Below are 12,672 nucleotides of genomic sequence, written 5' to 3'. Positions count from 1 at the left end.
ACAACTCCAGCCCCCAGCCCTTTTATGCTTTATTTGAGACAGGGTCTCATTAAGTTTCCTGGGGCCTCACTAAATTGCTGAGGCTGGCTTTGAACTTTAAATCCTCCTGCCTCAGCCTTCCCAGTTACTGGGATTACAGGTATGCACCGCTATGCCTGGCCCTCAGTCTGCAGTTTTTTTGTTGTTGTTGCTGTTTTATTTTTGTAGTTGTAAACAGGCAGTATGCCTTTATTTTGGTATGTGGTGCTAAGGATCGAACCCAGTGCCTCACACATGGTAGGAAAGTGCTCTGCCACCTTGGAGCCACAGCCACAGCCACAGCCCCTCTTTTTGGGTCTCGATGAGTTGGTGAGGCTGACCTTGAATAGGGTTTCTCCTGCCTCAGCCTCCTGAGTTGTGGGGTTTACAGGGCCTGCAACACTGTGCCGGACTTAGATGTTGACTGTAATAACTGATATTTATCATTTCAGACGATTGAAAGTTTTGCTGCCCAAGAAAAACAAATGGAAGTTTGTGAAGTATGTGGAGCCTTTTTGATAGTAGGAGATGCCCAGTCCCGGGTAGATGATCATTTGATGGGAAAACAACATATGGGCTATGCCAAAATTAAAGCTACAGTAGAAGAATTAAAAGTAAGTTTCTTGTAAGCATATATTTTTAACTTTAGTTAACACTGAATTATAACTTTTGGCTATAACTAGCTGTCACTAAAAATAACTATTTTAACATAGCTAAAAATGGTCTCCTGGAGATATAAACCACTCATTAATATTTTATTGATGTTTGTATTTGTTTAAAGACATGATAATCCCTGTGAAGTTTTGGTCTTTATCAAATTGATGTACTATTGTCACTCTAAAGTATTAAAAATTGGGGGAGAATTACCTGAAGAATTTGTAAAGTAATGATATCTTGTGTACATACATACGTGTATTGGAATAGATACAATTCCCCTGAGGGCATTGAATTCTGTAAGTTGGCCTACAGATTGCTTTGCATTAGGTATTATATTTTTACTGTTTTTAAGATTTTAGTTGTGTAAAAATGCAATCTGAGGGGTTGGGGACCCAGCTCAATGGTAGAGTGCTTGCATAACATTTGTGAGCCCCACAAAACAAAAATCAGAAATCCAACTTGATTTTCCTAGGAAAAGTTAAGAAAAAGAACTGAAGAACCTGATCGGGATGAGCGTCTTAAAAAAGAGAAACAGGAAAGAGAAGAAAGAGAAAAAGAACGGGAGAGAGAAAGGGAAGAAAGGGAAAGGAAAAGACGTAGAGAAGAGGAAGAAAGAGAAAAAGAAAGAGCTCGAGATAGAGAAAGAAGAAAGAGAAGCCGTTCACGAAGTAGACATTCAAGCCGAACTTCTGACCGAAGATGCAGCAGGTCTCGGGACCATAAAAGATCAAGAAGTAGGGAAAGAAGGCGAAGCAGGTATACAAAACTGTATAGCAGGGTCTCACTCATAATGATCCCATAATAAGCAGTAGTAATTACTGATATTATTCATCAGGATGATACTTGAAAATATGGATGCTCCTCAGCTTAACAGTTGAGTTATCAGTTAAGCCTGTTGTAAGTTGAAAATAATATAAGTGAAAATGCATTTTGTACACCTGTAGAACAACAGTTATTTACCCTTATGATTGTGTGAATGAGCTGTAGCCAGTGTCCAGTATCAGAAGAGATACATCAAGATATTGTATCACATATTATGGGGGTATAACAAAATTCTAAATTTGAAGTACTGCATTTTGCTCTTAACATTACTTTTGCACTGTCGTTAAGTTGAAAAATTATAAGTTGAGGACTGGCTGTATTCTTAAGTACCGTGATAGAAAATGAATTTTCAGTCAGCGAATGGTCCCATCTTTATTTATTTTTGGTACTGGGGAATGAATTCAGGGGCTCTTAGCCACTGAGCCACATCCCCAGCTCTATTTTATATTTTATTTAGGGACAGGTATCACTGAGTTGCTTAGTGCCTCGATTTGGCTGAGGCTGGCTTTGAACTGGCAATCCTCTTGTCTCGACTTCCCAAGCCACTGGGATTACCGGTGTGCACCACCATGCCCGGCTAAAATGGTTCCATCTTTAGGGCAACTTCTTCACTATTTCCCATCTGTCTAGTAGATTTGTTAAAAATCTGTTTAGAAGGTTACTCTACAGATGGTTTGTCTCTTACATGCCTTCTCTTTTCACTAATTCTAGGAAGAAACAAAATATGAAATCACTTTTGCTGTTTTAATTAGAATTATAGTTGGAAATAAGTCTTAAAAGAGCAGTGATTACTGTCTTGATTTATAACTGTGATAAATTGAGTTTAGAACGATTTTTTGTCATTTTTAATTAAGATTTCCAAAGTAAAATGTTTTAGTAGTAGTAAGCTCTGTTTGCTTTTTAAGGGAAAGTTTTGTTTTATCTTGTTAATGATTCAACAGTTTGTATTTCATGGCCCTTTTTTATTATAATACTAGTTGAAGTTGGCTTTCTTTTCTGTTTTAAATTATTAAGAAGTAGAGAGCGACGAAGAAGCAGAAGCCATGACAGATCAGAAAGAAAACACAGGTCTCGCAGTCGAGATCGAAGAAGGTCAAAAAGCCGAGATCGAAAGTCATATAAGCACAGGAGCAAAAGTCGGGACAGAGAACAAGACAGAAAATCCAAGGAGAAAGGTTAGTTTATAAGAGAATTCAGTTCATTGAGTGGCTTACCACAACTTAGTATCCTTTTTTTTTTTTTAATCTAACAGGTAGAGTTCATTTTCAAGGTGTATTTATTCATTTAAGGAACACTATTTAGTAGAAGACAGGTGTTCTTCCCCCCCTTTCCTGCTCAGACTTGAGAGTGACAGTTGACCTGAATTTTCTTTCTTTTTTTTTTTTTTTTTTTTGAGAGAATTTTTTAATATTATTTTTTAGTTCTCGGCGGACACGTCTTTGTTGGTATGTGGTGCTGAGGATCGAACCCGGGCCGCACGCATGCCAGGCGAGCGCGCTACCGCTTGAGCCACATCCCCAGCCCCCTGAATTTTCTTATACCATATCAAAACTACACCCTTCAGTTGGTAACCTGAGATTTTTCATATAGAAACTTATAGGGTTATTCAGAGTTATTAGGCTGTAGAATTTGTTATGTAATTCACTGCAAAATAGTATTCCATAATGTCTTGCAACATAAATGTACATTGTCACATCTATTCTCATAACATTCATAATTCAGTTAATTTGGTAATTAGTTTCTAAGTTCTCAGAAGTCGAATACCTTATGTGTTAATCATGTTTTATATTGAATTACCATGCTCTTTCCCTTCCATGTTCTGTAACTTCCCCATATCTGAAACACTATGCTATTAGCACCATTATTGGGCTTTTAAATTTTGTTATGGCCGTAGTGGTACACGCGTGTAATCCCAGTTACTTGGGAGGCTGAGGCAGGAGGATCCCAAGTTTGAGGCAGACTGGTAACTTTTTGAGACCCTTTCTTAAGAAAAAAGAGCTGGGGTTGTAGCTCAGTGGCAGAGTGTCACTCGATCCCCAACACCCAAATTGACTTTGGCGTGTTTTCACAAAAATAGTCTCTTGCCTGACATGGTAGTGCGTGAGTAATCCTGTGACTCTGGAGGCCTAGGAAGAAGGATCAAAGTTCAAGGCTAGCCTTACTGAGTGACTCTTTCAATATAAAAAATAAAATGGGTTGGGGATGTGGCTTAGTGTTGTTAGGTGGGTTTAATCCTCAGTAACAAAAATAAATAAATAAATAGTCTCATCTTTTAACTTAGCCTTTATAAAAAGATAATTCTCTTAATCATTAAGGGCTCCTTTCTGCATTTTATTTTCACATTCTTTCAGCATCTTCTATTTTGTATTGACAGGGCTGTATTTGCTTTACATGGTTTTAGGAATGAGTGGAAGGGCCTGTTTATAATTTTCTCAGCTGAACTGTTTCCTCCTGTTTTGAATGTCTTTTTTCCATGTTTGATTACCAACATAAATATATATATTTTTTTAGTTTATTATGCTCATCTTTATGTGGTACTCATGTAGAACCTGTCTTCTTTTGTCAGACTTAAATTTTTTGCTAAATTGAGTTAGAAAGGTATCAACACGAACAGTGAGCTTTTGGGAAGGGACTCCTAGTTTTGTGTTTCTAATAAGTGTGCCTGAAGTATCTTGCATATGTTAACCTTTTCTGTAACAACGAATAAATACTGAAAAGTAAGAACAAGGATGGGTTTTTCAACTTTATACAGTAAAGAGCTTTAATATTTGCCAGTTAAGTTCAGAAATTACCTTTATCCTTAAAGGCAGTTGCTGTAAAGGGTTACTGATTTCTATTAGTTTTGAGAAAATTTCACCCAACCTTTTTGAAAAACACTCAATGTAATTTTGGGGTGAGGTATTCACTGTTAAGAGCCCCGTGTAGATGTCAGAGATCAAATTAATCACCACAACAACCCCTGCTTTTAGCAGTTTTTAAATTCTGTATACCTGTTACTTGAGTTGCCCTATTCCATTTGTGCTACTTAAAATAAATTGGGTCAGTTTGTATGAACAAAAAGCTAGCATTTATAAGAATTGAACTGTAAGTGGCACTGGTTTGACTAAATGAAAATAGGCAGGCATGTTTGTATCATTTCTGGATGGAGCAAAAAGGTATCCTAAATTGCCTATCTATAATCCCAGTTGTAATGATGGCATGGAATTTAGTGAAATTCTTATATAAGCAAAATAAGCCAAGATGTTTAGATCGTGAACAGACAAGGATATTCCTAGTGACACTTGGAGAAAGGATGAAAGACTGGATACTGGGGGTAGGGAGGTGGAATATGTATGTATGTTAGGCTGTTTGAATTAGCTGGGCATGCCAGTATAGATATAAATTTTCATATCCCTTTTAGAAATGATGAGTTCTTTGGCTTTCAAAAATGTCATGTAGCTGTTTAGGTACTCCTAAATATATAAATGACTAAAGGTATGGACTTTGGGGACAGGTTGAGCAGTAGCAAGCATTTGATAATGACAGATGAGTTTAGGTAAGTTTGCTAGTCCAGATGCTATAATGGAGGCAGTTTAACCCCTCAGATGAGAAGTGATTTCTCACACAAAGCTATTTTATGGTCAGTTAGTTTAAGATGCTCTCTTTTAAAAGAGCTTCCTTTTAATTCATAGCCCTAAAATCCACACACTTTGTGGATGTCCTTGGGACTATTAAGATCTACCATATTTACATAGGGCAGAAGATAAGATTATTGGACTGACTACTAGTCCTCTTCGGGGCAACAAGACGACTCTTCCTCATTGAAGCTACCTGTGCACCGGAGACGCCCCTAAGGCACAAAGGGAGGACTTTCCCACCAGGTCAGTTAGAGCACAGTTCCCACAAGTGGACAGACAGACATGAAGCAAGTCTTGCAGTTAACAAGATGGACATTGCTTTGTGTATTTTGCAAGTGTTGGACTGAATGTGCTCCTTTAAATAGGTGTCCTTTCCATACCATATTTTTATTTCCATCCCTCTCTCCCAGTTACATGGTGTTGTGTTTAATAATTGTTCAGAATCGGTATAGAGTTCTGCTTCTCTTCCAACATCTTTCTTGTGACCTGTGCTAGATCACCTTTTAGTTTTAATGGGAAAAACAATTTTTCTAGAAAGTTTATAGTTTGCTCTAGCATTTTCTGTAGAAATCTTTTGGGAGGTGGTATTTAGAACTGAAAAAACTAGAATGTACTTGTTCTGTGTACCACTTTTGCCTGTAACCTGAAGTTTCACCCTTCCAAAGAAAATAGAGGAAAAAGTGGAAATTTAATTATTTTCATTCTTTTTTTGTGGCTGGAAAAAAGTTTTAATTTCTCCTTTTGTTAAAGCAACTCTCGATGGCATATATTTCCTTATTAGCAAAGCACAGAAGTTGAGTTGACTTGGATTGGGATTTGATATCAGTTTTCTTACCTTAGGCTTATTCCTCTTGAATACTTACATATAATCTTTTGCATTTATAAATACTTTATGGGTGAACATGCCAATTAAACATGGAATTTGTGCCTTTTGTGATTAATATTTTTACCCTTTTAATGTAATAATTTAACTTCATTTTGAACACAGTTTTGAATGCTTTTATACCCTTGCTTTCTGATATTTCTTATTCAAAGTCTGCAATATCTTGAATTCCCCTTCTTACTCCCTCCTCCATAAATACAAATTGTATCCCTTTGGTTAATTCTGTTACTTGCAGTGTGTGGGAAATGATTGTCTTTCATATCTCTATTGTTTTACTTTTTTTAAAGAGTAATTACTGCACTTTAAAATCTATGGTTAATGTCTTCTTTTATGGCAGAAAAGAGGGGATCTGATGATAAAAAAAGTAGTGTGAAGTCCAGTAGTCGAGAAAAACAGAGTGAAGATCCAAACACTGAATCGAAGGAAAGTGATACTAAGAATGAGGTCAATGGGACCAGTGAAGACATTAAATCTGAAGGTGACACTCAGTCCAATTAAAACTGATCTGATAAGACCTCAGATCAGACAGAGGTAAGTGTATTGTTTCTCACTTTGATTAGGGCTTTTTGTTACTGTTTGACAGTGCAGCGTAAGTATGCACAGATGAAGATGGAACTAAGCCGAGTAAGAAGACATACAAAAGCATCTTCTGAAGGAAAAGACAGTGTAGTCCTGCAAAACATTTTGAGGTACATTGTTTTGTCTCAGCTATTTTGTAGCAGACTCGTGTCCCCATTAGTGTGCCTCTTTGGAAATTATTGCCCACCTTTGTAATGTAGTCGCCATTAAAAAGTTAATTATCCTTTTTTTTAGGGATTTTGCTGTCATTTCTTTTTTTTTTTTTTAATAAAAAGGTTGAACTGTTTTTTTATTATTATTATTTTTTGGTATTAAGTCCATCTTGTGTTGGTACATTGGCAGAAACATATGCTTTAAAAACTTAAATATTTCTGAGGCACATGTTGGACTACTTTGTTTTAATTAAACTGCTAGTATTTCTTTGTCAAGGATGTTTCTAGTTTTTTTGCTTTATTGCCTTGCATTCTAATGCAGTTTGTTCTGTAACTCGAGAGCCAGTAGCATTGGATTGATGGAAGTGTAGGGTTTATGAATTATTGCAGCTGACTACCATACCTCACACAGCGTTGGTGTTGTGAGCGGCCCATGAAAAGCCAAATTAAAAATCAAGGATTCAGTCAAACTAAGCAGGTACTCATGCCAGGTACTCCTTTCTCTACCCACATCCATGTTTGAATGCTATTGCCTGTGATCTTTACGCTTAACTGTTGTGTATCTTTTTTGTTCTTTATAAGAAGCACAGAGGGGTTTTTGTGTATCGCGTGAAAAGTTATAAATCAAATGTTAACAGAATGGAATTTTTTTTCAACTGTGTGTAGGGATGCAGTGGTGCCCAGAATTAGATATCTTTAAAGAAATTTAAATACAATAAACACTTCATATTATTCGCCTTGTTACATTCAATGCAATTCTCAAGTCTTTAAGAGGTATGTGCTTAATATTTCCTACTTTGTAGGAGAATTTGCAGTCAGCCATAGGTGTATAGGAATAGTTACTGGCTGATATGTTTAAAGCAGCAGTGAATAGGAAGAACAGACAACTTCATTCTGTGACATGCGAAGAATTGTTGAACTATATAGAATGAATTTGGGTTTTTAAAGAACGATTAAGTTAGGTTTTGTAAGTGTTCTTAAAACCTCTATAAACTGTTCATTCTTTGGGCTAGTGGTGTGGGATGAAATATTCCTAATAAAAGGAAGTACCAATTAGTTGATTTGTTGATGGCATTCCTTTTCTAGGAAAGCAGTTTAGAGTTTCTGTGTGAGCTATTCACACATAGGCACGCATACACAGGCACATGGCTTTAAGAACCACACTGATGCCTTAACTGTTAAAAAGATACAAACATTTCATATACACGTTTATTATAATTAGCAGTTAGTGACTGGGCCAACACTTAGTCATAAAAATTTGCCTTTTATATGCTGTCTAATTATCATTTTTCCCCAAATTTTGCATTGTAGGACAACTGTTCGAAGATTTTTTGAAGAATACTGAAAACGGCATAAAGTGAAGATCGGCATTAAAATGAGGTGAAAGAGAGCTATAGTGGCATAGAGAAAGTATAAAAAGCTCAGTTAGTGGTTTTTTTTTTTTTATTTTAATTAAAAATTAATTCAGGACTGATGTGACCTTCCAGATTTCAGAACATGTGTTAATAGCATATATGCCACTGAAAATTTAGGTCCTGTATCATAATTTTTCTTTAAGACTTTTTAAGATATTACCTAAACATGTGGCTCGCTCAGTGTTTAATTGCAAGTTTTCATTCTTGGACTTTGAAAACAGGATTAAACGTTAGTATTCGTGTGAATCAGACTAAGTGGGATTCCATTTTTACAACTCTGCTATACTTAGCCTTTGGATATAGAAGTAAAAATAAAGTATCTCTGACTTTCTGTTACAAAATTGACTGTCTGTGTCATTGAAGTTTTAGTATTAATCTTTTTCTAATAAAGTTATTTACTCTGAACTAGTCCCTTGTTTTAAATATGAGGTATACTATTACTAAAGGTATTGGTGTACAGTTTTATCTCATTTGCTCTGTTTAAGACTTAACTTTCATAGAATTTCCAGTTTGTTTTAAATAATGGTGCTCCAATTTTTTGGGTGGTTATTAATGAATTTGAACTTTGCTTTTAATAGCGAAGATATATAGTAAACTAGAATATATTTTTACATCCCTGAGAGACTTCTTTTAGAAGACAATTCCAGGTATACTGACAGACATTATCTTCCTCTCTCTAGCTGTGATATGGTATAGAAGAGCATTTGAGAACTTTTAACTAATTTTTGGTCTTATTTTAAATCCTGTACCAAGAGTTCTTTTAACCTTGTCCTGTCAATTTCTGTGTATGGGGTGTATAATATACATAACAAGATTTCTTAAAAAAAAAAAAAAAGTTGATTTTATGTCACAAACAGGAGAATTGGCATGTTTCTATCTTTATCTACCTTTATCAACTGTATAAAAATATTTCTAGCTACATACATATATTACATATATATGATAGCAGTTCTGTGGCTTAATGTTTTTCAAATATTTCCATCATTTTATAGGGTAAAGAAACTGAGTGGATTAGACAACTTATCCAAGAGCTTCATGTTGATGAAATGTTAGGATGTGGAGTCTAGGCCTCCACATCTTGGTTCAGTATTCACAACTTTTGTGCAGTTGTGTTTGTTCTGATGGGCATAATGAATCATTATAGAATTTACTAAAGAAAATACTCCCCATCAGCCTTTTTTCCCTTTTTCTTTTTCCCCATTCCCTCTATTTTGTGTGGTACTGGGGATTAAACCCAGGGCCACTCTACCACTGAGCTGAAGCCCCAGCCCTTTTTATTTTGTATTTTGCGACAAGATCTTGCTAAGTTTCCTAGGCTGGCCTGGAACTTGCCATCCTCCTGCTTCGGCCTCCTGAGTCTCTGGGATTACAGGCGTGCATTACCACATCTGGCTCCAAACTTAAAAATAATGATGTATCATTTTTAGAGGCTTTGTATGAAAAAATCCTATGGGGACAAAGCCCTCTGGGCAATTCCAGCTGATCTGGAGATGCAATGATACATGAATTTATCTTTGAATTTTTAAGAGATTCTTCATATGAGGATTAAGATAAGGTGTGAAATAAAGTGTAACAAAATGAGTTAGTCCTCTCCTAAGCTGTTTTGTGTTTGACAAGATTATAACATTAAGAGGTAATGTAATAAATATTCTAAAGTATTCAAATGCCAGATTTTTCTTCCTCATCTAGAATCCACAGTTAACTTAAAAGAAGTGAAATAAGTGGTCCTGTGAAAAGCTTACTCTGGGGACACTTTTGAAGCTACCCTAGGATTTAGCCACTTAAGGTGTTCGTGACTTATGGAGATAGAAAAGCTGGCTTTTATACTTTATACCCCAGGTTGATCTGACTACAGAGGGACTGATTTTTGCTAACCAAAATCACATCTAGTGTAGATGCCAAGGGCTAATTTTTCTGTACACATTTTTGCTGTGCTGACCAAAAAGTTACCAGCTGGCTAATGGTTCTGTGTCTGTTCTCTTTGGAGAGCTGATTTTAATCAAGAAGATGACTTAATAAGAACTGAAATTAGAACAGTGGTTGATATTTTGGAAATTTTAAGACACAGAAGTTGAACAGTATAATTAAGTTGAACAGTATAATTAGCAATATAATTAATCACTGTCAACTGATGACTATTAAGACTCATTGGCCAGTGTTTTTGTGTATGTATCCTGTCCTCTCATTAAAAAAAAAATCTCTTATTCCATTTAATCTGTAAATAATTCAGCATGTATGTATAAAAGAAACTTTTTATAGCTCATTAATATCAAATTGAATAAGCTTTTATTAGCTGAAGTTATCAAACTATAGTAATGGTTCAGTAGAGTAATTTGTTTTGCTCCCCTCCAGAGGGCCAGGTAGTGGAGTCTGCTGGTCAAGCCTTCCTCCTCTGTAATATAGAGAGAGAATCCATGAAGACCATTTTTGTTAAAATGTTTTTTTATTTTGTTTTTCAAAAAGATAAAGGTCCATTTATGTTTGGTCTGAAAACACCTTTCTTGCATTTTTTATTTAAGTTGTTAATAACCTAGTCATGTTATTCAGTTTAGATGTTTATCTCCTAGCCTTAGAGTAGGCATTCTGGTTCCTTAAATAGGTTCAGTGTCACAGAAGACAACCGACCGTATCTCTCCAGGGTCTAAGAACACTGAATCACATATGTTTTGAGCTCTGAACTCTGATTAAAGATTTTAGAAATATAAAAACTAAAAAATTCATGTGGAAGTTGGGTTTGTTTCCCTTTCTTTTGGTACCAGGGATTGACCAGGGGCTCTTAACCACTGAGTCATATACAGTTTTTATTTTTTATTTTGAGACAAGGTCTCCTTAAGCTGCTGCAGCTGGCATTGAACTTGTGATCCTCCTGCCTCAACCCCCTAGTCACTGGGATTATGGGCAAGCTCCACCACACCTAGTGGAAGTATTTAGAGCTCAGGTTCATTCTGTTTTTTAAAATGGATTGTAGATGAGCTATGTATGATCAATGTTATTTTTTGGTGTTAGGGATTGAACTCGTGGCCTCATGCATATTAGAAAAACACTACCACTGACTGAGCTATGTCCCCAGCCCTACTGCTATGTATGTTTATGAAACAAAACATTTGAAGTTGTATATGCATTCTATGGGATGGGACTTCATTCAGGGTTGATTTTCAAAGTTTGAATTTCTGATTAATTTTTAGTTGTTAGTGAAAGGACCCCAAATGACAACTTTTTTTTTTTTTTTTTATAATTTTGTATTACAATTGAAATGCTTGCAGGTGATTTAAAAACAACAGAATTGTTTGGTGATGTATGATTTCCTTCTGTCCCTCTGTTCTTGTAGGAACACTTTTGTTACCACCATACTTTTTTTTTCCCCTTTTGAATAGGAGTGAGGGATTTGAGCAAAATACGTTTAGATGTCCTTTTATATATGTTTACCCATATGATCTGAATCTATCTTCACTAGCCTATTTAGAAGCATTTATTTTGAGACATAGAAGACAGCACTTTTAAGTTGAACATTTGGCTTTTAAAAATATGTTTCAAGGAAGCCAAAGCAGAGAAGTAAATGTATTTTTCATTGTTGTATCAGAATTTTTAATTTTCTGTTTTAAAAATGCACTTTGAGAGTTTCATAGATAATGTGCTTCTTAACCTCAGCCATCCCATGTAGATCAGTTGTCAATAGATGTAAGAACATTTAGGAACAACAACTTCAGAAATGGTTTGTCATAACTGGGTGTGCCATAACTCATCCATAGGTACATACCCTTGAGAAACTCTTACATATGTGCCAGGAGATGGATATAAAATTGTCATAATGGCAACATTTGTAACAGGAAGAAAAGGAAAAAAAAATGCTGGGAAGACCCCAAGTCGACACCTTTGTTGGATATATAGTGTGATGCATTCCTACCATGGAATTCCATAGAAGTAAAACTGAACTACAGCTCCACGTGTGAACCTGGATGACTCAACAGTATAATAATGGTCAAAAGAGCAAGTTACAGAAGGATTTATCCACTGTGGTTCCATTACTGTGCTGGTTAAAAACAGGCTGTTATATACATGGTAAATGAAAGAAAAATAAGGAAATGATTGACACAATTCAATGTCAGCTGGTGCTTTGGAAGTTTGGAAGGAAATGTGATCATGGAAGGCAAAGGGGTCTTCAGACTCTTTGAAGCTGGATGAGCATTTTCTTTTTAAAATTATGTTTATGTGCTTTGCTTTTGTATGTATGATATTTCTTAATAAAATTTAAATTTAAAAAGTGTGGGAAAGGTCTTGGTGTAGGTAGTAACTGATAACATGTAAACATAATGTACTTCATAGAATTAATCCTCCTTAAATGCCTGGCAGATTGAAAAGGTACTGTTTCTGGACTGCCAAATTCAGAGGCATAATCATAGTTACTAAAAGCTAGAAACAAGACCTAGTTATGTTCCTTTGTGGTATCTTCTTACCCCCTTTTAATCTTTAAAACAATTTTAGTTTTGGTGCTAACCCGGGAGTGGATCTTTTCTGTTTATGCTAGTTCG

At 35.7% G+C, this 12,672-nt stretch overlaps 1 protein-coding gene across 7 annotated transcripts in view; it reads left to right on the top strand.

Annotated features, from left to right (window-relative positions):
• LUC7L3 (LUC7 like 3 pre-mRNA splicing factor) overlaps positions 1-12,407 on the top strand; it is a 35,803-nt gene extending 23,396 nt beyond the window's left edge. Inside the window, exons 7-13 of one of the 7 annotated variants that reach the window (XM_081270025.1) lie at positions 471-632; positions 1,148-1,431; positions 2,512-2,672; positions 6,335-6,475; positions 6,581-6,686; positions 7,141-7,206; positions 8,040-12,407. In XM_081270025.1, coding sequence (XP_081126151.1) covers positions 471-632; positions 1,148-1,431; positions 2,512-2,672; positions 6,335-6,475; positions 6,581-6,686; positions 7,141-7,165 — 879 coding nt within the window. In that variant the 3' untranslated portion in view covers positions 7,166-7,206; positions 8,040-12,407. Of the gene's footprint in view, positions 1-470; positions 633-1,147; positions 1,432-2,511; positions 2,673-5,231; positions 5,358-6,334 lie in introns of those variants that run through there. The other 6 variants (XM_081270023.1, XM_081270024.1, XR_014019212.1 and 3 more) reach the window with 6 other exon arrangements.
• The last annotated feature ends 265 nt before the right edge of the window (positions 12,408-12,672 follow it).

The sequence above is a fragment of the Spermophilus citellus genome, assembly GCF_964194105.1.
Source record: "Spermophilus citellus genome assembly, chromosome: 17".
Classification (NCBI taxonomy): domain Eukaryota; kingdom Metazoa; phylum Chordata; class Mammalia; order Rodentia; family Sciuridae; genus Spermophilus; species Spermophilus citellus.
This window is presented reverse-complemented; position numbering and strand designations above follow the sequence as displayed.